Below are 22,833 nucleotides of genomic sequence, written 5' to 3' on the forward strand. Positions count from 1 at the left end.
AAAAAGTAAGGAAGTCTCAAAGTAATTGTATGCCTTCATTAAAATTTTTTCTTTTGACAAGGCAGGAAGAACACATGTGGGGAAAAATGTTGCAATAATCTTCCCTTTCTTCTGATGTTTTACTTTCATAGAAAAGCCAAGCCCTCCTGAAAAACTTGGAGTAACAAGTGTATCCAAAGACAGTGTTTCCCTGGCCTGGTTGAAGCCAGAGCATGACGGTGGAAGCAGAATTGTGCATTATGTCATTGAAGCACTAGAAAAAGGACAGACGACCTGGATGAGATGTGCGGTGGTAAAGTCAACCCACCATGTTGTTTCTGGTCTGAGGCAGAATTCTGAATACTTTTTCCGGGTGTTTGCTGAAAATCAAGCTGGCCTGAGTGACCCCAGAGAGCTTCTGCTTCCTGTCCTTGTTAAGGAGCAGCTAGGTATGTTTAATTTTATGTAGAAGCAAAATTTGAAATTATTTGTGTTGATTTAAGTCAACTTGGAAAAAACACTTTTTTCACCTTCATCTTCTCTACTCTTATTCTTCAGAACCACCTGAAATTGACATGAAGAATTTCCCAAGCCATACCGTCTATGTTAGAGCTGGTTCAAACCTTAAAGTTGACATTCCGATTTCTGGAAAACCACTGCCCAAAGTGACCTTGTCAAGAGATGGTGTCCCACTGAAAGCAACCATGAGATTTAATACTGAAATTACTGCTGAAAACCTGACCATCAATCTCAAAGAAAGCATTGCCGCTGATGCTGGAAGATATGAGATCACAGCTGCCAACTCCAGTGGAACGACCAAAGCTTTCATTAACATCGTCGTACTGGACAGACCTGGTCCGCCAACGGGCCCTGTTGTGATAAGGGATATAACTGAAGACAGCGTGACTCTCAAATGGGAGCCACCTAAGTATGATGGTGGAAGTCAGGTTACCAATTACATTGTACTTAAGAGAGAGACAAGTACTGCAGTATGGACGGAAGTGTCTGCAACAGTTGCAAGAACCATGATTAAAGTCATGAAACTGACCACAGGAGAAGAATACCAATTCCGCATCAAGGCAGAAAACCGCTTTGGCATCAGTGACCACATAGATTCAGCTTGTGTGGTTGTCAAACTACCATACAGTAAGTTGTCGAACTGCTCAAAGATCCCACATTTCCAAATACAAAAATGTCTGAAAGGTCTATATTAACCATGGGATTTCTGTCTTCCATAGCAAAACCTGGACCACCATCTACACCATGGGTCACTAATGTCACTCGAGAAAGTATCACCGTGGGCTGGCATGAACCAGTGTCCAGTGGAGGCAGTCCAGTTATAGGCTATCACCTGGAGATGAAAGACAGAAACAGTATCTTATGGCAAAAAGCCAACAAAATGGTCATCCGCACAACTCACTTCAAAGTCACAACAATTAGTGCCGGATTAATCTATGAATTCAGGGTGTATGCAGAAAATGCTGCTGGTATTGGGAAACCCAGCCATCCTTCGGAACCAGTCCTAGCCATTGATGCCTGCGGTATGTGTTTGTCACAAGAAGGACAGTTCTGACTACCTAGCAATGCAAACCTTCTTTCTGCAAAGTAAAATAATGATCTGAGTGCCACTAATCTGCTTTCTATCTTATCACAGAACCCCCAAGAAACGTCCGTATCACTGACATTTCAAAGAACTCTGTCAACCTTTCATGGCAACAACCCGCTTTTGATGGAGGAAGCAAGATTACAGGGTACATGGTTGAGAGACGAGACCTTCCAGATGGCAGATGGGCCAAGGCCAGCTTTACCAATGTTACCGAGACTCACTTCACGGTCTCTGGCTTGACTCAGAATGCCCAGTATGAATTCCGTGTCTTTGCTAGAAATGCTGTCGGGTCCATCAGCAATCCATCCGAGGTTGTAGGCCCCATCACGTGCATTGATTCTTATGGTAAGCATTTTTAGTACTTTGAACCACAGCAGTAATTTAACTCAATATTCTATCTTACTTTTTCTGGTCCTAATCTATAGGATAACTTTTACTATGTACCTTGTTAAATATTTAGGAGAAATTATGAATTACCTGGGGTGGCGGGTGGTCTTAGGAAAATTCCATAACATCCCAGGCCTTTTGGCTTAACTTTAAAACATGAGATTTGGATTTCAGTCTTTTATGATTCTTTGATTATATGAATTAGTTTATGTTTCATGTTTCTATTTAAAATTTTCAGCATCAATAATTAAAGTGATGGTTGGATGCTCAGAGAATATTCCTCTTAAACAAGTGAAAAACTAAACAGAGGTGTTAATGATGATAAATATTAGCAGTAGCTAACATTTGCTGTGTACCTTCCATGAGTTCTCTCCCCTAGTTCTAACAACCTTAAGATTAGCTCATTTTACAGAAGAGAAAGTGAGGTTTAGAGTGCATACATAACTTCCCCAACATCAAAGCAGCTTATGAATGATAGAGGGGAAATTCAAACAGACTTCAGAATTCTCTCTACATTGCTGTTGTCCAAAATACACATACACATCCCAAAATACACTACTGGAAAATAAGTAGCACATTCAACTCAACAGTAGTTTAAAAACTAAAATTTCACAAGAGTTAGGTACCCAATGATGCCATTTCTAAAAGTCCCCCATTTCCAAGGGGGAATCTCTGTGGTATCGTGGCAGAAGTACCCACTTCCATCTTCATGATGAGACTCCTCGGGCCTCTCTCTATGAACCAGGCTTAGTAGACACTGAGTCAGTATTTGTGAGACTGTGAAGCAAGTCACATTAATTCTGTTTCTCAAAACTTGTAAGCAGCCTGGCACAAAACCAGTCCAGGGGAGTATACAGCTCTGTGAGTAGAGAATTCAGCATTAAGGGTCTGCTGTAAACTGCCCCCACTTGAATACCAGTGAACTGGGAAGGGAAATAAAAACAACAGATCATTGTTCTGTGTCCCATTTCATTACTGGAATGAAACACGTAACAGACTTTACATTTCAAAGGCACTTAAATCCCTGTGCAATTAGTGCTGTCACTGGGGTTCGAGCTTGCTCACAATCTTTCTTCCTCATCTGGGATAGAAGAGTAGCTTATAAAATTAAATATAAAATAGAAATGGGATTAGAACTACCGTGTGTACATTTATTATTTAATAAAGGCCAATGAGCTTACTTTGAAGTTGCTGAGATTATTTTCTTCATCCTTGTGATCTTTTAAATATTTATGATCTGTTTTTCTTACAGGTGCACCTGTAATTGATTTGCCTCTAGAATATACAGAAGTTGTCAAATACAGAGCAGGGACATCTGTGAAGCTCAGAGCTGGCATTTCTGGCAAACCTGAGCCTACAATCGAGTGGTATAAAGATGACAAAGAGTTACAAACCAATGCACTGGTGTGTGTCGAAAATACCACTGACCTTGCATCTATACTCATCAAAGATGCAACTCGCCTTAATAGTGGAACCTATGAATTAAAACTAAGGAATGCCATGGGCTCAGCCTCAGCTACAATTAGACTGCAGATCCTTGGTAGGTGCTGAATGCAGGCCAACATTATATTTCATTTGCCTAAAATTTAATGATTTTAAATTAGAAACCTTTCTAAATTTATTAATATACCATTTTGTTCTTTCATTGACAGACAAACCAGGACCTCCAGGTGGACCAATTGAATTTAAGACTGTCACTGCTGAAAAGATAACTCTTCTCTGGCAGCCTCCGGCAGATGATGGTGGTGCAAAAATCACTCACTACATCGTGGAAAAGCGTGAGACAAGCCGCGTTGTGTGGTCTATGGTGTCTGAAAATTTGGAAGAGTGCATCATTAAGACCACCAAAATTATCAAAGGAAATGAATACATCTTCCGGGTTCGCGCTGTGAACAAATATGGAATTGGTGATGCACTGGAATCTCACCCAGTGATAGCAAGGAATGCGTTTGGTGAGATACGATTTCATTAGAAAACTAAAATCAAATACATGAAAATTTATTTATTTACTTATTTTCATTGTATCAAATTCTACCAGGTGATCATTTTATTCCTTGAGTATTAGTTGTAATTGCTTTGAAATAAATGAGACCTTGTTTTGATTCAAGGTACTAAATAGTATCTCCAACAGCAAGTTTGGTAAATGTTGGCTTAGATTATCTTCAAGACTCTTCTACTCTTCATGCAGCCATTACTAATCCATTTACAAATGTCTATATGCTCAGATAGCATCTCATCTCTCAAATTTCTATCATTACTCACTGAAATGAGTAAAATTCATGAAAACTTAAAAATAAACTGGGATGTCCCTGGCAGTCCAGCAGTTAGGACTTGATGCTTTCACTGGCAGAGATTGGGTTCAGTCCCTGGCCAGGGGAACTAAGATCCCACAAGCTGTGTGACGTGACCATAAATAAATTAATAAGTAAACAAATACTATTCTGCTAGCTATTAATAGTTTCCAGAGATTGACTGACTTATTTTCTTGCTCATCATATCACTTCTCATAATGATCCTTTTCACCAGGTGGAAAATATAATAAATGAGACGAATATTCTTAAGTAGGACTTGAAGATTAAAAGGTAGAATCTATCAGTAATGTTGATTCTTTTAACTCATTTTCCTCTTCCTTTTTAAACAGTCACACCTGGGCCTCCAAGCGTGCCAGAGGTGACAAAGATTAACAAGAATTCGATGACTGTTGTCTGGAGCAGGCCAGTTGCAGATGGTGGTAGTGACATAAGCGGCTATATCCTGGAGAAACGAGACAAGAAGAGTCTTGGATGGTTTAAAGTCCTAAAGGAGACAATCCGTGACACCAGACAGAAAGTGACAGGACTCACGGAACACAGTGACTATCAATACCGAGTTTGTGCTGTAAATGCTGCTGGACAGGGTCCATTTTCTGAACCATCTGACTTCTACAAAGCTGCTGATCCTATTGGTGAGTGCAGCCTCTTCACCTGTGTCGTTTTTCATGTCGCCCAGTTGTACATAATTGCATAATTACGGTATTGTGACTGTCCATTCCAGATCCACCAGGCCCACCGGCTAAGATAAGAATTGCAGATTCAACTAAATCCTCCATCACTCTTGGATGGAGTAAACCTGTCTATGATGGGGGCAGTGCTGTTACTGGATATGTTGTTGCCATGAGACAAGGAGAGGAAGAGGAATGGACTGTTGTCTCTACCAAAGGAGAAGTCAGAACTACAGAATATGTGGTATCGAACCTGAGTCCCGGAGTCAATTACTACTTCCAGGTGTCTGCCGTAAACTGTGCCGGACAAGGTGAACCTATAGCAATGACTGAACCCGTACAAGCCAAAGACATACTGGGTATGTACCTACTGATATGATTATGTTTTTATTTTAATAGAGACCCTCCAGGAAATCACTCATTTCCTTGCTTTAAAATTCACTGTATATGTCCATTTTATGTCTACAGAGGAACCAGAGATCGACCTGGACGTGGCTTTCAGGACGTCCATTATAGCTAAAGCTGGTGAAGATGTACACGTGTTGGTTCCCTTCAAAGGCAGACCTCCACCTACTGTCACATGGAGAAAAGATGAGAAGAATCTTGGCAGTGATGCCCGCTACAGCATTCAAAACACTGACTCATCTTCAATACTCATTATCCCTCAAGTCACTCGCCATGATACAGGCAAATATATTCTCACAATAGAAAATGGTGTTGGTCAACCAAAGTCTTCAACTGTGAGTGTTAAAGTGCTTGACACACCAGCCGCCTGCCAAAACCTACAGGTTAAACATGTTTCTCAAGGCACAGTCACTTTGTTCTGGGACCCTCCTCTCATTGACGGAGGATCTCCTATAATTAATTACATCATTGAGAAGAAAGATGCCACCAAGAGAACATGGTCTTCCGTGTCACACAAATGTTCTAGCACATCCTTTAAAGTAACAGATTTGTCAGAGAAAACTCCGTTCTTCTTCAGAGTTTTTGCAGTGAATGAAATTGGAATTGGGGAACCCTGTGAAACCACAGAGCCTGTGAAGGCTGCCGAGGTACCAGCACCTATACGCGATCTCTCAGTGAAAGACTCAACAAAGACATCTGTTACGCTGAGCTGGACCAAGCCCGACTTCGATGGTGGTAGTGTAATCACAGATTATATTGTGGAAAGGAAAGGTAAAGGGGAGCAAGCGTGGTCACATGCTGGCGTAAGTAAGACATGTGAAATTGAGGTCGGCAAGCTCAAGGAACTGTCAGAGCTGGAATTCAGAGTGTCTGCCAGAAATGAGAAAGGGCTGAGTGACAGTGTCACTATTGGGCCAATTACAGTGAAAGAACTTGTAATTCCACCTGAAGTTGACCTGTCAGAAATCCCAGGGGCACAAGTCGCTGTGAGAATCGGACATAATGTGCACCTCGAACTACCTTATAAAGGAAAACCCAAGCCATCTATCAGTTGGTTGAAAGACGGTTTGCCACTGAAAGAAAGTGAACTTGTTCGTTTGGGTAAAACCGAAAACAAACTTACTTTGAGTATAAAGAATGCGAAGAAGGAGAATGGAGGGAAATACACCATTATTCTCGATAACGCAGTCTGTCGAAACACATATCCCATTACAGTCATCACACTTGGCCCGCCATCTAAGCCCAAAGGGCCCATTCGATTCGATGAAATCAAGGCCGATAGTGTCATCATGTCCTGGGATGTGCCTGATGATGATGGAGGAGGTGAAATTACCTGTTACAGCATTGAGAAGCGAGAAGCTTCACAAACTAATTGGAAGATGGTGTGTTCCAGCGTTGCCCGGACAACTTTCAAAGTTCCTAATCTAGTCAAAGATGCCGAATATCAGTTTAGAGTTAGGGCAGAAAACAGATATGGAGTCAGCCAACCACTTGTCTCAAACATCATTTTGGCCAAACACCAGTTCAGGATTCCTGGCCCCCCGGGAAAGCCAGTTACATACAATGTGACTTCTGACGGCATGTCACTCACTTGGGATGCTCCAGTTTATGATGGTGGTTCAGAAGTTACTGGATACCATGTTGAAAAGAAAGAAAGAAACAGCATCCTCTGGCAAAGAATTAATATGTCACCAATATCTGGAAGAGAATATAGAGCTACTGGATTAATGGAAGGCCTGGATTACCAGTTCCGTGTATTCGCTGAAAATTCTGCTGGCCTAAGCTCACCTAGCGACCCAAGCAAATTTACCTTAGCTGTTTCCCCAGTAGGTAAGTGACTGAAGATTATTCCAGTATATTTCATTCAGCAACTAAGGTGTTACTAATTTTCTTCCACGTATCACCTTCTCACATATTTTCTTGACACTAGAGTTGGTCAGGTAAAGCAAGAGGAATGATTTTAAATCAGTCTAATAAAGTAATTAAAAAAAATTTTTTTAAGATTCTGATACCAAAAAATTTCAATTAATGGCTATAATGAGTTTGGGGGATTTATTCATTTTTTTCCCCCTTCCATTGAGGATTAAGAGTTGATTACAGAAGTAATGAGACCTTTAACTTTCATATAATTTTTAGACCCACCTGGCACTCCTGACTACATTGACGTCACCCGGGAAACCATCACACTGAAGTGGAACCCACCGCTGCGTGATGGAGGCAGTAAGATAGTGGCCTACAGCATCGAGAAACGGCAAGGGAGCGATCGCTGGACCAGATGCAACTTTACTGACGTCAGTGAATGTCAGTACACGGTAACAGGACTCAGTCCTGGGGATCGATATGAGTTCAGAATAATCGCAAGAAATGCTGTTGGAACCATAAGCCCGCCGTCACAGTCTTCTGGTGTTATCATGACCAGAGATGAAAATGGTAAGCATTTACGACTGATTTCCAGTGTAACCAAAAACATTCACGTTTTTAAATATATATATTTTTGGTCCCTGGTGTGTAAAATGAGAATAAAATCAATGTTTCATACAGATTACCAAAGGTTGTTAGGTAGGTGAATTAGATTTTTCTACCTCTCAGATGAAGAGAAGAAAAAGATGTGATTAGCATCAACTTTTTACTGCATCTATTATTTCATTTCCACATAAATAGCATGCAAATGGGGATGGGTTTTAGCCTTGTAATTTCAGTCATTTATAATAAAGAATAAAGTTCTCAAGAATAACAGTCCATTTCTATTGAAATCACAAAAATACAACACAAATTCAACAGCACAATTATCATTTTGCCTGAGTGCAGCTGATGGCGTGGAACAGCAACTCGTCTGAATATGCAGCAGTATTAGGAAGTAGATGACCTACAAATATTTCATTCCTCGTTTTACAAGTGGAAATTCAAGAGTAATAACATGACAAACATAACAAAGGAGATAACAATATGCAAATGTTTAACCTTGGAGTCTAAATTCTCAACTGTCAATCATACTTTCCATATAGCCTTTGGTATAAGGATTACCCTTCCAGGCTTTATGATATGGTGCTAATGAAAAACATGTTTGTTTATGTCTTTATTAAACCAAGTTAATGTATATAATTCTATTTCTTTTACAGTTGCACCAACTGTAGAATTTGGCCCTGAGTACTTTGATGGTATCACTATTAAGTCTGGAGAGAGCCTTAGAATTAAAGCTTTGGTACAAGGACGACCAGTACCTAGAGTAACCTGGTTCAAAGATGGAGTAGAAATTGAGAAGAAGATGAACATGGAAATAACCGATGTCCTTGGATCCACCAGCCTCTTTGTTAGAGATGCCACCCGGGACCATCGTGGTGTCTACAGAGTGGAAGCCAAAAACGCATCTGGCTGCACAAAAGCAGAGATTACAGTGCGAGTACAAGGTAAAACTCTAAAATAGCTTCTTAATCTCACAATGTACAGAACTTGGATTAAAGACAGGCCTGATTGCATTTTAATGGATAAGGGAAAAGAAACTAACTCCAGAATCTTTTTCTTACAGATACACCAGGAAAACCAGTTGGGCCAATAAGATTCACCAACATAACTGGCGAGAAGATGACCCTGTGGTGGGATGCGCCACTCAATGACGGCTGTGGCCCTGTATCTCACTACCTGATTGAAAAACGGGAAACCAGCAGACTTGCTTGGGCGCTCATCGAGGACAACTGTGAAGCCCTCAGCTATACAGCCACGAAACTGATAACGGGAAATGAATACCAATTCCGTATTTCTGCAGTTAACAAGTTTGGTGTTAGCAGGCCACTGGATTCTGACCCAGTGGTTGCTCAAATACAGTACAGTAAGTGACCATTTTCACTAAGTGGCACTATGTCATAAGGTCAGTTTCCAAGCAAACATGTCTAATTGGTTTCTTTCTCTGTTTTTACCTCACAGCTATTCCTGATGCCCCTGGCACTCCAGAACCTAGTAATGTAACAGGCAATAGCATTACTCTAACATGGGCCAGGCCAGAATCAGATGGTGGCAATGAAATTCAACAGTACATCCTTGAAAGGAGAGAAAAGAAGAGCACGCGATGGGTGAAAGTGATCAGCAAACGGCCCATCTGTGAGACAAGATTCAAAGTCACAGGTCTGACGGAGGGCAACGAGTATGAATTCCACGTCATGGCTGAAAATGCCGCAGGGGTAGGGCCTGCAAGTGGCATCTCACGACTAATCAAATGCAGAGAGCCTGTCAACCCACCAGGTGCACCTGCTGTGGTCAAAGTGATAGATACATCAAAGACAACTGTGAGCTTAGAGTGGTCTAAGCCAGTGTTTGACGGAGGATTGGAGATAATTGGGTATATTATTGAAATGTGCAAAGCTGACCTGGGAGACTGGCACAAGGTGAACGTAGAAGCATGTGTGAAAACGAGATATACAGTCACCGACCTGCAAGCAGGTGAAGAATACAAATTCCGGGTTAGTGCTGTCAATGCTGCTGGAAAAGGAGACAGCTGTGAAGTGACTGGCACCATTAAAGCAGTTGACCGATTATCAGCTCCTGAGTTAGACATTGATGCCAACTTCAAGCAGACTCATGTTGTGAGAGCTGGGGCCAGCATTCGCCTCTTCATTGCCTATCAGGGTAGACCAACTCCGACAGCTGTATGGAGCAAACCGGACTCTAACCTTAGCATTCGGGCTGACATCCACACAACAGATTCCTTCAGCACCCTCACCGTGGAAAACTGCAACAGAGCCGACGCAGGGAAATATACCCTTACTGTAGAAAACAACAGCGGTAGTAAGTCAATCACATTCACCGTAAAGGTGCTGGACTCTCCTGGCCCACCTGGCCCGATTACCTTCAAGGATGTGACCCGGGGCTCTGCTACATTGATGTGGGATGCCCCTCTCCTTGATGGAGGTGCCCGAATTCATCACTACGTGGTAGAGAAACGAGAAGCCAGTCGCCGTAGCTGGCAGGTGGTCAGTGAAAAATGCATTCGTCAGATCCTCAGGGTCAGTGACCTGCTAGAAGGCGTTCCATACTATTTCCGTGTTTCTGCAGAAAATGAGTATGGTGTTGGTGAACCCTATGAAATGCCAGAACCAATGGTAGCCACAGAACAACCTGCTCCACCTAGGAGACTTGATATTGTTGACACAAGCAAGTCCTCTGTCGTCTTAGCTTGGCTTAAACCTGACCATGATGGAGGCAGCCGAATCACTGGCTACCTGCTCGAAATGAGACAAAAGGGATCTGACTTCTGGGTTGAAGCTGGTCACACCAAACAGATGACTTTCACAGTGGAGCGCCTCGTTGAGAACACTGAATATGAATTCCGCGTGAAGGCCAAGAATGACGCCGGCTACAGTGAACCCAGGGAAGCCTTCTCTTCTGTCATCATCAAGGAGCCTCAAATTGAGCCCACTGCTGACCTCACTGGAATTACCAATCAGCTCATAACTTGCAAAGCAGGAAGCACATTTACTATTGACGTGCCAATCAGTGGTCGTCCCGCCCCCAAGGTAACATGGAAACTTGAAGAAATGAGACTTAAGGAGACAGATCGAGTGAGTATCACGACGACAAAAGACAGAACCACCTTGTCTGTAAAGGACAGCATGAGAGGTGACTCTGGAAGGTACTTCTTGACCCTGGAAAATACAGCTGGTGTTAAAACATTTACCATCACAGTTGTGGTCATCGGAAGGCCAGGTCCAGTAACCGGCCCCATTGAAGTTTCATCTATCTCAGCTGAATCATGTGTCCTGTCATGGGCTGAACCTCAAGACAACGGAGGCACAGATATTACCAATTACATTGTTGAAAAGCGGGAATCGGGTACAACAGCTTGGCAGCTTGTCAATTCCAGTGTCAAGCGCACTCAGATTAAAGTCACTCATCTCACAAAATATATGGAATATTCTTTCCGTGTCAGTTCAGAGAACAGATTTGGTGTCAGCAAGCCTGTAGAATCAGCACCAATCGTGGCTGAGCATCCATTTGGTAAGAAAATTAAAATCATATTACCAAGTCTCTATGATTAAACATTTCCCCTGAATGTTATTTATATTCTGTATTTGTATTTTGAAACTCTATTTATATTTTGATACCTCTGTTTATATTTAGTCCCACCAAGTGCACCTACCAGACCTGAGGTCTACTATGTGTCTGCAAATGCCATGTCTATTCGCTGGGAAGAACCCTACCATGACGGTGGCAGTAAAGTCATCGGCTACTGGGTTGAGAAGAAAGAACGTAACACCATTCTTTGGGCCAAAGAAAACAAAGTACCATGCTTAGAGTGCAACTACAAAGTGACCGGTTTGGTAGAAGGACTGGAATATCAGTTCAGAACATATGCACTCAATGCTGCAGGCGTTAGCAAAGCCAGTGAAGCTTCGAGACCTGTGATGGCCCAAAACCCAGTGGGTAGGTGTCAAAATTTAAGGGTACATTTGTTTATCATCATCATCAGTACTAGCAGAATTCAGAGCTGTATTTAACTTCATGTTTGCCTTCCTTCCAGATGCACCAGGAAGACCAGAGGTAACAGATGTCACCCGATCGACAGTGTCACTGATCTGGTCTGCCCCGGTGTATGATGGCGGCAGCAAGGTCGTGGGCTACATCATAGAGCGTAAGCCAGTCAGCGAAGTTGGAGACGGGCGCTGGCTCAAGTGCAACTACACCATCGTATCTGACAATTTCTTCACCGTTACTGCGCTCAGTGAGGGAGACACTTACGAATTCCGTGTGTTGGCCAAGAATGCAGCAGGCGTAATTAGCAAAGGATCAGAATCCACAGGCCCCATCACTTGCCGAGATGAATACGGTAAAAATAATAATTTTTTTGTTGTTGGTTTTTTTTTTTTTTAGAATTTATATATTTATTGATTTATTTATTTTTAATTTTATTTTATTTTTAAACTTTACATAATTGTATTAGTTTTGCCAAATAATAATCCACATTCTCCTTTTAAATTATCACAATTTCTGTGACAACAGACTATCATACATTCATTCACATTTTGTCTATACAGCTCCACCCAAAGCCGAGCTGGATGCCAGATTACAGGGTGATCTGGTCACCATCAGAGCAGGCTCGGATCTTGTTCTTGATGCTGCAGTTGGTGGCAAACCTGAACCCAAGATTATCTGGACCAAAGGGGACAAAGAACTAGATATGTGTGAGAAAGTCTCTCTGCAGTACACGGGCAAACGAGCAACTGCTGTGATCAAGTTCTGTGACAGAAGTGACAGTGGAAAATACACTTTAACAGTGAAGAATGCCAGCGGGACAAAGGCTGTGTCTGTCCTGGTCAAGGTTCTCGGTAAGAGGGTCAAACGATTTTTGATCTCCATAGCTTTCTCACATGTGTGCAGAAAGAAGGACCTTCCTCATTGCTCATTCCTACATCTGTTTTAGATTCCCCGGGCCCATGTGGAAAGCTCACCGTCAGCAGAGTAACTGAGGAGAAGTGCACTTTAGCCTGGAGCCTTCCTCAGGAAGATGGAGGAGCAGAAATCACTCACTACATCGTGGAAAGACGCGAGACGAGCAGGCTCAATTGGGTGATTGTGGAAGGCGAATGCCCCACCCTATCCCATGTGGTTACCAGACTCATCAAGAACAACGAATACATATTCCGAGTGCGGGCAGTAAACAAATACGGCCCTGGTGTGCCTGTTGAATCAGAGCCCATTGTTGCCAGAAACTCCTTCAGTGAGTATTAACACTTAAACAACTCGCCAGTGGAAGTGTCATGGGATCAGGGGATGGGGTGGGCAGGGGGCAGACAGTCATAGAAATAGTGATTTTTGTGCAATTCTGATCAGCCTTTTATTCTCATAAAAATATAAACAGCGATTCCATCTCAACCTGGCATACCTGAAGAAGTTGGGGCTGGCAAAGAGCACATCATCATTCAGTGGACGAAACCTGAATCTGACGGTGGCAATGACATCAGCAACTACTTGGTAGACAAACGTGAGAAGAAGAGCCTGCGCTGGACGCGTGTGAACAAGGACCACGTGGTGTACGATACCAGGCTGAAGGTGACTGGCCTGATGGAAGGCTGTGATTACCAGTTCCGGGTGACTGCAGTAAATGCTGCTGGTAACAGTGAACCCAGCGAAGCTTCCAACTTTATCTCCTGCAGAGAACCATCATGTGAGTTCCAAGACTCATTCATACTCCTAATGCCCATCAAAATCATATTACAAAGAATTGTCCAATATGTAATTTCCAAGTACTCGTAGAATTTATGACTGGCCTAGAAAGGCATATGCTTATTAGAAGGACTTTACAGCCTAAGACAGAAAATATTTCAACAAGTACTTCTGTTGATAAGTTAACAGTTACATTGCTGGAAATTGTTGCTGTTATTTTCCAATCTGTGAAAAAAAATTTTTTTTTCCTACTACCAATATGAAAGGGATGTCTTTTGCAAATCTTCCTAAGGATGGAGGTAATTTTGTTGTAATGATAATAACTACTGAAGAGAAAAAAAAGGACAATGTCTCCTTTAAGAGGCTTAGCAGAACAGAACGTTTCAACTATCTTAATAAGTACCTAACAAAATAATTGTCACAAGAGCCTCAAAAATAAGTTGGCAAATCCTTGTACAAAGTTTAAGCCTAAGAACTAAAAGGAATAAATCACTGGGATTGACTCGGGGGAAGTAGAAGATATTTATACCTGTACTTACTAGAAATGTAGAGGTGACAAGAATATTGACCTTGTTGAAAGCTGAGCTGCTAAAGAAAGGTCCCTGGGACTTCCCCAGTGGTCCAGTGGTTGAAATTCTGTGCTTCCACTGCAGGGGGCACAGGTTCAATCCCTGGTTGGGGAACTAAGTTCCTATATGCCACTGCTGCTGCTGCTGCTGCTAAGTCGCTTCAGTCATGTCTGACTCTGTGCAACCCCATAGACAGCAGCCCACCAGGCTCCCCCGTCCCTGGGGTTCTCCAGGCAAGAACACTGGAGTGGGTTGCCATTTCCTTCTCCAGTGCATGAAAGTGAAAGTGAAGTCGCTCAGTGGCGTCCGACTCGTAGTGACCCCAACTGCAGCCCACCAGGCTCCTCCATCCATGGGGTTTTCTAGGCAGGAGTACTGGAGTGGCTTGCCATTGCCTTCTCTGCCTATATGCCACTGGGCACAGCCAAAAAGAGAAAAAAAAAAGTTCCTGAGAATGGGTACTGTAAGCAATGAACTTAGCAGGACACAGTGTATCTAGCCAAGGTGGCCAGGGAGAAACATCTGCCTTTCTAAAGAAGTTTTTAACTCTTAAAATAATAAAAATAGTAACTCCAGAACACAGTGCCATCTTGCAATATCAGAAGACCTTAGTTACAAAGAGCATCTCAGTGAGTGTAGACAAAGAACGGCAATGCCTGAGTGAATCTTACAAATCAAAAATACAAATCTCAAAGCTTCCTTATTTGTATAATATCCTTCTTTCTACAGACACCCCTGGACCACCTTCTGCTCCACGAGTTGTGGATACCACCAAACACAGCATCAGTTTAGCCTGGACCAAGCCCATGTATGACGGGGGCACTGACATCATAGGATACGTCCTTGAAATGCAAGAGAAGGACACTGATCAGTGGTACCGAGTGCATACCAACGCCACAATAAGAAACAACGAATTCACTGTGACAGACCTTAAAATGGGCCAGAAATACTCCTTCAGAGTTGCTGCTGTGAACGTGAAGGGCATGAGCGAATACAGCGAGTCAACTGCAGAAATTGAGCCTGTGGAAAGACTGGGTATTTATAATTCAAGGTTTTAGGTGAATTATTTTTCTCATCACACTTGTTCATAAATTAATTAAGCTTTGACATTTACTTTCCAGAAATACCGGATCTGGAGCTTGCAGATGATTTAAAGAAGACCGTGACCATCAGAGCTGGGGCCTCACTACGGCTGATGGTGTCTGTATCTGGAAGACCACCACCCGTCATCACATGGAGCAAAAAGGGCATTGACCTTGCAAGTCGGGCAATCATCGACACCACTGAGAGTTACTCTTTGCTTATTGTGGACAAAGTTAACCGGTATGATGCTGGAAAATACACCATTGAAGCCGAAAACCAATCTGGCAAGAAATCAGCAACTGTCCTTGTTAAAGTATACGGTAAGTATTGGTCTTAATACTATGCGATGAGTAGATTCTTTAGAAACAAACACCTTGACCTCTGATTGATCACCTCTCTAGAAGGGACTATGTTAAGTATATTTTCCTAACCCCTTTCCCCCAAAAATCTATCAACTAATCTGTCAAATAAGAAGTATGGATCCTTCATTCTGTTTTTTTAGATACTCCTGGCCCATGTCCTTCAGTGAAAGTTAAGGAAGTATCAAGAGATTCTGTGACCATCACTTGGGAAGTTCCCACAATCGATGGTGGAGCGCCTGTCAACAATTATATTATTGAAAAGCGTGAAGCTGCCATGAGAGCATTCAAAACAGTAACTACCAAATGCAGCAAGACACTCTACAGGATTTCTGGACTTATAGAAGGAGCCATGTACTATTTCAGGGTGTTGCCAGAAAATATTTATGGCATTGGAGAACCTTGTGAAACATCTGATGCAGTTCTGGTCTCGGAAGTGCCTTTGGTGCCTACAAAGCTAGAAGTGGTCGATGTCACCAAATCCACTGTTACCCTTGCCTGGGAGAAACCACTCTATGACGGTGGGAGCCGACTCACTGGCTATGTTCTCGAGGCCTGCAAAGCTGGCACTGAGAGATGGATGAAGGTTGTCACCTTAAAACCCACAGTCCTAGAGCACACTGTTATTTCCTTAAATGAAGGTGAACAGTACTTATTTAGAGTAAGGGCACAAAACGAGAAAGGTGTGTCAGAACCAAGAGAGATAGTCACAGCCGTGACTGTACGAGACCTCAGAGGTATGTACCAAAACACCAAGATAACAATAATAGTAAAGCAAAATGAAACATTCAGAATTCATGACATCCTGTCATTAGAAATTATACTTAAGAATAAATACCTACTTTCTTTCTCATAGTGTTGCCAACAATTGATCTTTCTGCAATGCCTCAAAAGACCATCCATGTCCCAGCTGGCAGACCGGTAGAGCTGGTGATACCAATCGCTGGTCGCCCACCTCCTGCTGCTTCCTGGTTCTTCGCTGGTTCTAAACTAAGAGAATCAGAGCGTGTCACAGTTGAAACTCATACTAAGGTAGCTAAATTAACCATCCGGGAAACCACTATCAAAGATACTGGAGACTATGTACTTGAACTGAAGAATGTAACCGGAACTACGTCGGAGACCATTAAAGTCATCATTCTCGGTAGGGATATGGGAAAAGGCACAAGCAAATTGTTGGTGCTCAGTCACCCAATTTTGATTTGAAGTGAAAATTAATATCTGGAATTTCCTTTTCTTTTGTAGACAAGCCTGGTCCACCATCTGGGCCTATCAAGGTTGATGAAATTGATGCTACTTCAGTGACCATTTCCTGGGAACCGCCCGAATTGGACGGTGGCGCTCCGCTGAGTGGCTATGTGGTAGAACAACGTGATGCCCACCGCCCTGGATGGCTGCCTGTGTCTGAGTCAGTGACCAGATCAACATTTAAGTTTACCAGACTCATTGAAGGAAACGAGTATGTGTTCCGAGTGGCCGCGACAAACCGCTTTGGGATTGGCTCCTACTTGCAGTCTGAAGTCATAGAATGTCGCAGCAGCATCAGTAAGTCCTGGGCCCTTCTGCCATTCCCCTCACCTCTAAATGTTAACAAGAAGGAATTTGTTTTTAATATGCCCTTATGTAAGTAAAAAGAGGTCCAAAATTAATCCCAGGGTCGTTCTAAGGTTACTATACTCCTTTTCTTGGAGGGGTTTTCAACATGGTTAAGGTTTTTGTTTGTTTTTTTTTAATGAAAGAAAGAGAGGAAGGAGTTAGGAAAGGATGGGTAGAAGGAGAGGGAGGAGGGAGGGAAGACTGGCTGTTACAGTGAGGAAGAAGTACAGAATACACGTTTAATAAATGTTTATGAAAATGAGGAACAGCAAGAAAGGTACAAAAATGAAAACCCTAGAAAAATAGTCATAAGAGCGTTACATACCTTTTTAAAACGGTATATACGAGACACACAATGTATGAGTCTTTAATTTATTCACGGTGCCATGGTGTGTTTACCTCCGTCTTGCTGCAGACATTCCTGGACCTCCAGAAACATTACAGATATTTGATGTCTCCCGTGAGGGCATGACACTTACTTGGTACCCACCAGAAGATGACGGTGGCTCCCAAGTGACTGGATACATCGTGGAACGCAAAGAAGTGAGAGCAGATCGATGGGTCCGTGTAAATAAAGTGCCAGTGACAATGACTCGATACCGCTCCACTGGCCTTATTGAAGGCTTAGAATATGAGCACCGTGTCACCGCCATCAATGTGAGAGGGACTGGAAAACCAAGCCGCCCTTCCAAACCCACCGTGGCCATGGATCCAATCGGTAAATACCTTTTGTATAAAAGTTCATTGAGATGTAATTTAATATAGTAACGTTCACCTTCCTGAAATAGAGAATTCTGTGAGTTTGGGGAAATGTATGGTTGTATAACCACCACCACAATCAAAATACAGAATATTTCCATCAGCCCAAAAAGTTCATTTGTGTCCTTTGTCGTCAATCCTCTCCCCACTCCCAACCCTTCGCAGCGTTGGCAAAGTAACTTCTTATATTCTTCTCTTGAATCTACTTCTCCCTCTTTAAAATAGAACTCATGATAGACACCCTGTATCACAGTTAAAATTTTTAAGCAAGTTAGTATTTCTCGAAGCAGTTTAAAAACTGATGTTAAATGTAAGATAGAATTAGTGATCATAAACTAAGCACAAATAAGACAAAGGAAAAAGCAAGAGTTTTAAGTAGTTTTAACTGATAAAATTAAATATTTACAAAACGAAAAATATCCTAATGTTATATTCCACGTCTCCACAATTCACTGAAATCATTAGGTTTTTAGCATCTGATTTTCAACTTTGCAGAAAGTTTTAACAAGGATGTTGTTACTCTTATTTTCCAGCTCCTCCAGGAAAGCCACAAAACCCAAGAGTTACCGACACAACAAGGACCTCCGTCTCCCTGGCCTGGAGCGCACCAGAAGATGAAGGAGGATCTAAAGTCACGGGCTACTTGATCGAAATGCAAAAGGTCGATCAACATGAATGGACCAAATGCAACACCACCCCAACCAAAATTCGGGAGTATACTCTCACACACCTACCTCAGGGTGCCGAATACAGATTCCGTGTCCTAGCCTGTAACGCTGGTGGACCTGGGGAGCCTGCTGAGGTACCAGGAACAGTCAAAGTCACAGAAATGCTTGGTAAGAGATGGGATCACTTACCTTCTGCTATATTTGCCTTTAGACTTATTTCCTATGTCTGTGTCCCAAAATGCTAATCGTAACTTTACGTTTCTCCCCAGAATATCCTGACTATGAACTTGATGAAAGATACCAGGAAGGTATCTTAGTAAGACAAGGTGGAGTCATCAGACTTACCATACCGATCAAAGGAAAACCATTCCCAATATGTAAATGGACCAAGGAAGGCCAAGACATTAGTAAGCGTGCCATGATTGCAACCTCGGAAACTCACACTGAGCTTGTGATCAAAGAAGCAGACAGGGATGACTCTGGCACTTATGACCTGGTTCTGGAAAACAAATGTGGCAAGAAGGCTGTCTACATCAAGGTCAGGGTGATAGGAAATCCCAACACTCCAGAAGGGCCACTTGAATATGACGACATACAAGCTCGCTCTGTGAGGGTCAGCTGGAGGCCCCCTGCCGATGACGGTGGTGCCGACATCTTGGGGTACATCCTGGAGAGACGCGAAGTGCCTAAATCCGCCTGGTACACCATTGACTCCAGAGTCCGAGGTACATCTCTGGTGGTAAAAGGCCTCAAAGAAAATGTGGAATACCATTTCCGTGTTTCAGCAGAAAACCAGTTTGGAATAAGCAAACCCTTGAAATCGGAGGAACCCGTCATACCAAAAACACCACTGAGTAAGTGCTCTTCCAACCACAACACTGTAAACTTCTTCTCAATACTCTTTTGTTCCAAAATGAAAATCACCAGCTGACAAGAGTTGGAACTGTACGCTAACGTGTGTGTTTCCCACTTGCATTCCTAGACCCTCCCGAGCCTCCAAGCAATCCTCCAGAAATACTCGATGTGACCAAGAGTTCCGTCAGCCTGTCCTGGTCCCGGCCCAAAGATGATGGTGGTTCTAGGGTCACAGGCTACTACATTGAACGCAAGGAGACCTCGACTGACAAGTGGGTCAGGCACAACAAGACTCAGATCACCACCACAATGTACACCGTCACGGGGCTTGTTCCCGATGCCGAGTATCAGTTCCGCATCATTGCGCAGAACGACGTTGGCCTAAGCGAGACCAGCCCTGCGTCTGAACCAGTTGTTTGCAAAGATCCATTTGGTAAGGAAAGAATTTCTGAAGGGGCTAGAATCAGAGAGTCAAGCCATCTTTGCTCTCTTTCCTTTACAACTGTTTTCAAATATTTCAGATAAGCCAAGCCAACCTGGAGAACTCGAGATTCTTTCAATATCCAAAGACAGTGTCACTCTGCAGTGGGAGAAACCTGAATGTGATGGTGGCAAAGAAATCCTTGGATACTGGGTTGAATACAGACAATCTGGAGACAGTGCCTGGAAGAAGAGCAGTAAGGACCGCATCAAAGACAGGCAGTTCACAATAGGAGGGTTGCTGGAAGCTACAGAGTATGAATTCAGGGTTTTCGCTGAGAATGAGACGGGGCTGAGCAGACCTCGACGAACCGCTATGTCTGTAAAGACCAAACTAACGTGTAAGTAGCCGTTAGTTCTCTGCTTTCATTTACAAACTAAGCAACATGTAAAGGTTAATTCTTCCTCTATACTAAGTAGGTCTCCAGAAAGCTTTATTAGAGAGCAAGTATTTGGAAAGAAAGAACTCAGTTTGGCATATGTGCACAAAGGGAGCAGTTGATACGTTCTAGAGGAAGTCATTCCAAGCACAAAGCCTCAGCAGTAAACCGTTAGATGCACTGAACTGAGCACATGCCTAGAGCAATTTCTCCCATGAATACAATGGATTTTAATACTCCTAATAAGACAAAGTGTCAACAAATGTACCCCCCTTCACAAACCCCATACATAGTTAATGCCTCCCAGTCATAAAAAAGTCACTCTACATAATAATATGATGATATCCTCATTGAATCTCTACTTTCCAGATGATCCTCCAATCACTGTGAAGACTTAAGAATTAGACTCGTGTAAATCATGGTGTCTAATAAGAGTATCAATCAGTACGATGAATTCATTCCTGATATACAAGGACAGTGGATTATAGATCCAGTAGTGACAATAATGCACTGATATTATGCACTTTCATACCCTTTAGCTGGAGAAGCCCCAGGAGTACGCAAAGAAATGAAGGATGTTACCACTAAACTGGGCGAAGCTGCTCAACTCTCATGCCAGATTGTGGGAAGGCCTCTGCCTGACATTAAGTGGTTCCGATTTGGTAAGGAGCTCGTACAAAGCCGCAAGTACAAAATGTCTTCAGACGGACGCACACATACTCTAACAGTAATGACGGAGGAACAGGAAGACGAAGGTGTTTATACCTGCGTAGCTACCAACGAGGTTGGAGAAGTAGAATCCAGCAGTAAGCTTCTCCTGCAAGCAACCCCGCAGTTCCATCCTGGTTACCCACTGAAAGAGAAGTATTATGGTGCTGTGGGTTCAACGCTTCGAATTCATGTCATGTACATTGGCCGGCCAGTACCTGCCATCACTTGGTTCCATGGCCAGAAACTCTTGCAAAACTCAGAAAACATTACTATAGAAAACACAGAGCACTATACCCATCTTGTCATGAAGAATGTCCAGCGTAAGACTCATGCTGGGAAATACAAAGTTCAGCTCAGCAATGTCCTCGGAACGGTTGATACCATGCTTGATGTGGAAATACAAGGTATTTTGTTTTCCTTTTCAGTGGTTTTTCTTCTTTAAAAAAAAAAAAAAAAAGGTCTTGGGAGGCACACTATAGAGACCACTACAATTGTATTTTCCCCCAACAGATAAACCAGACAAACCTACAGGACCAATTGTGATTGAAGCTCTATTGAAGAACTCTGTGGTGATCAGCTGGAAACCACCTGCAGATGACGGAGGCTCCTGGATCACCAATTATGTGGTGGAGAAATGTGAGGCCAAGGAAGGGGCTGAATGGCAATTGGTGTCTTCAGCCATCTCAGTGACAACCTGTAGAATTGTGAACCTCACAGAAAATGCTGGGTATTACTTCCGGGTTTCGGCTCAGAACATGTTTGGCATCAGTGAACCTCTAGAAGTCTCTTCAGTTGTGATCATTAAGAGTCCATTTGGTGAGTACAACCTCTACAGATAGTCTTCCTATAGCAAAATTCCATCTGTATGTAAAACTTTTTTTTTTTTTTCAACAGAAATGACTTTTGGAAGGAGACAGCAAAGATTCAGCTAAAGTACAAGTGTCTTTTATGTCACTTGAATTTTGCTGATCTAAAAGGGCACATATATACCCTCTCCCCTTCTTCTTTAAAAAGGAACTTTCTGTTTTAATAAGTTTCTTAGCATAAAGTAACCAATTTCATTTTTCTGGATTAGCTATCATTAGTAGAACTTTGGGTTCATAATATTTTATTTATTTTTTTTTTAAATAAGCTCTTCATAGAGCTGTCTGTTTCACCTGACGAGGCAAATGCTTTTTCTTTGTTTTAAACAGAAAAGCCAGGTGCCCCTGGCAAACCAACTATTACTGCTGTCACAAAAGATTCTTGTGTTGTGGCCTGGAAGCCACCTGCCAGCGATGGAGGTGCAAAGATTAGAAATTACTACCTTGAGAAGCGTGAGAAGCAGCAGAACAAGTGGATTGCTGTGACGACAGATGAAATTCGAGAAACCGTCTTTTCAGTGCAAAACCTTATTGAAGGTCTTGAATATGAGTTCCGGGTGAAATGTGAAAACCTAGGTGGGGAGAGCGAATGGAGTGAAATATCAGAACCGGTCACTCCCAAATCTGATGTCCCAATTCAGGCACCACACTTTAAAGAGGAACTGAGAAATCTAAATGTCAGATATCAGAGCAATGCTACTTTGGTCTGCAAAGTGACTGGTCATCCGAAACCAATTGTGAAATGGTACAGACAAGGCAAAGAAATCATCGCAGATGGATTAAAGTACAGGATTCAAGAGTTTAAGGGTGGCTACCACCAGCTCATCATTTCAAGTGTCACAGATGATGACGCCACCGTTTACCAAGTCAGAGCTACCAACCAAGGAGGGTCTGTGTCTGGCACTGCCTCCTTGGATGTAGAAGGTAAAAACACATCAGTAGACATCATTTTGGTACAAGATTACATATTATTAATGGGGGGGGCACTCATATAGTTTT

General features: G+C 42.6%; 1 protein-coding gene and 1 long non-coding RNA gene across 51 annotated transcripts in view; one reads left to right on the top strand and one right to left on the bottom strand.

The window, feature by feature from the left end:
* The window catches only part of TTN (titin), a 276,641-nt gene that overhangs the window by 243,795 nt on the left and 10,013 nt on the right, over positions 1-22,833 (top strand). For all 50 annotated transcript variants that reach the window (XM_045163719.1, XM_045163748.1, XM_045163734.1 and 47 more), the window contains 31 exons: positions 132-428; positions 538-1,125; positions 1,218-1,520; positions 1,634-1,930; positions 3,225-3,512; positions 3,625-3,924; positions 4,614-4,916; positions 5,006-5,311; positions 5,421-7,187; positions 7,494-7,787; positions 8,477-8,764; positions 8,884-9,183; positions 9,279-11,345; positions 11,469-11,771; positions 11,869-12,174; positions 12,383-12,673; positions 12,769-13,065; positions 13,207-13,512; positions 14,810-15,115; positions 15,202-15,483; positions 15,666-16,259; positions 16,379-16,666; positions 16,768-17,067; positions 17,534-17,836; positions 18,411-18,713; positions 18,815-19,399; positions 19,528-19,833; positions 19,922-20,221; positions 20,800-21,375; positions 21,482-21,787; positions 22,165-22,758. In XM_045163719.1, the coding sequence (XP_045019654.1) occupies positions 132-428; positions 538-1,125; positions 1,218-1,520; positions 1,634-1,930; positions 3,225-3,512; positions 3,625-3,924; positions 4,614-4,916; positions 5,006-5,311; positions 5,421-7,187; positions 7,494-7,787; positions 8,477-8,764; positions 8,884-9,183; positions 9,279-11,345; positions 11,469-11,771; positions 11,869-12,174; positions 12,383-12,673; positions 12,769-13,065; positions 13,207-13,512; positions 14,810-15,115; positions 15,202-15,483; positions 15,666-16,259; positions 16,379-16,666; positions 16,768-17,067; positions 17,534-17,836; positions 18,411-18,713; positions 18,815-19,399; positions 19,528-19,833; positions 19,922-20,221; positions 20,800-21,375; positions 21,482-21,787; positions 22,165-22,758 (13,944 nt within the window). The remainder of the gene's footprint in view (positions 1-131; positions 429-537; positions 1,126-1,217; positions 1,521-1,633; positions 1,931-3,224; positions 3,513-3,624; positions 3,925-4,613; positions 4,917-5,005; positions 5,312-5,420; positions 7,188-7,493; positions 7,788-8,476; positions 8,765-8,883; positions 9,184-9,278; positions 11,346-11,468; positions 11,772-11,868; positions 12,175-12,382; positions 12,674-12,768; positions 13,066-13,206; positions 13,513-14,809; positions 15,116-15,201; positions 15,484-15,665; positions 16,260-16,378; positions 16,667-16,767; positions 17,068-17,533; positions 17,837-18,410; positions 18,714-18,814; positions 19,400-19,527; positions 19,834-19,921; positions 20,222-20,799; positions 21,376-21,481; positions 21,788-22,164; positions 22,759-22,833) is intronic.
* LOC123330848 lies at positions 15,207-17,585 on the bottom strand. The gene is made up of 2 exons (XR_006547071.2): positions 17,444-17,585; positions 15,207-17,102 (listed from the first exon to the last, which is right to left on the bottom strand). It is a non-coding gene; the product is annotated as an uncharacterized LOC123330848 (long non-coding RNA).

Source organism: Bubalus bubalis, chromosome 2, assembly GCF_019923935.1.
Source record: "Bubalus bubalis isolate 160015118507 breed Murrah chromosome 2, NDDB_SH_1, whole genome shotgun sequence".
In the NCBI taxonomy this organism is placed as follows: domain Eukaryota; kingdom Metazoa; phylum Chordata; class Mammalia; order Artiodactyla; family Bovidae; genus Bubalus; species Bubalus bubalis.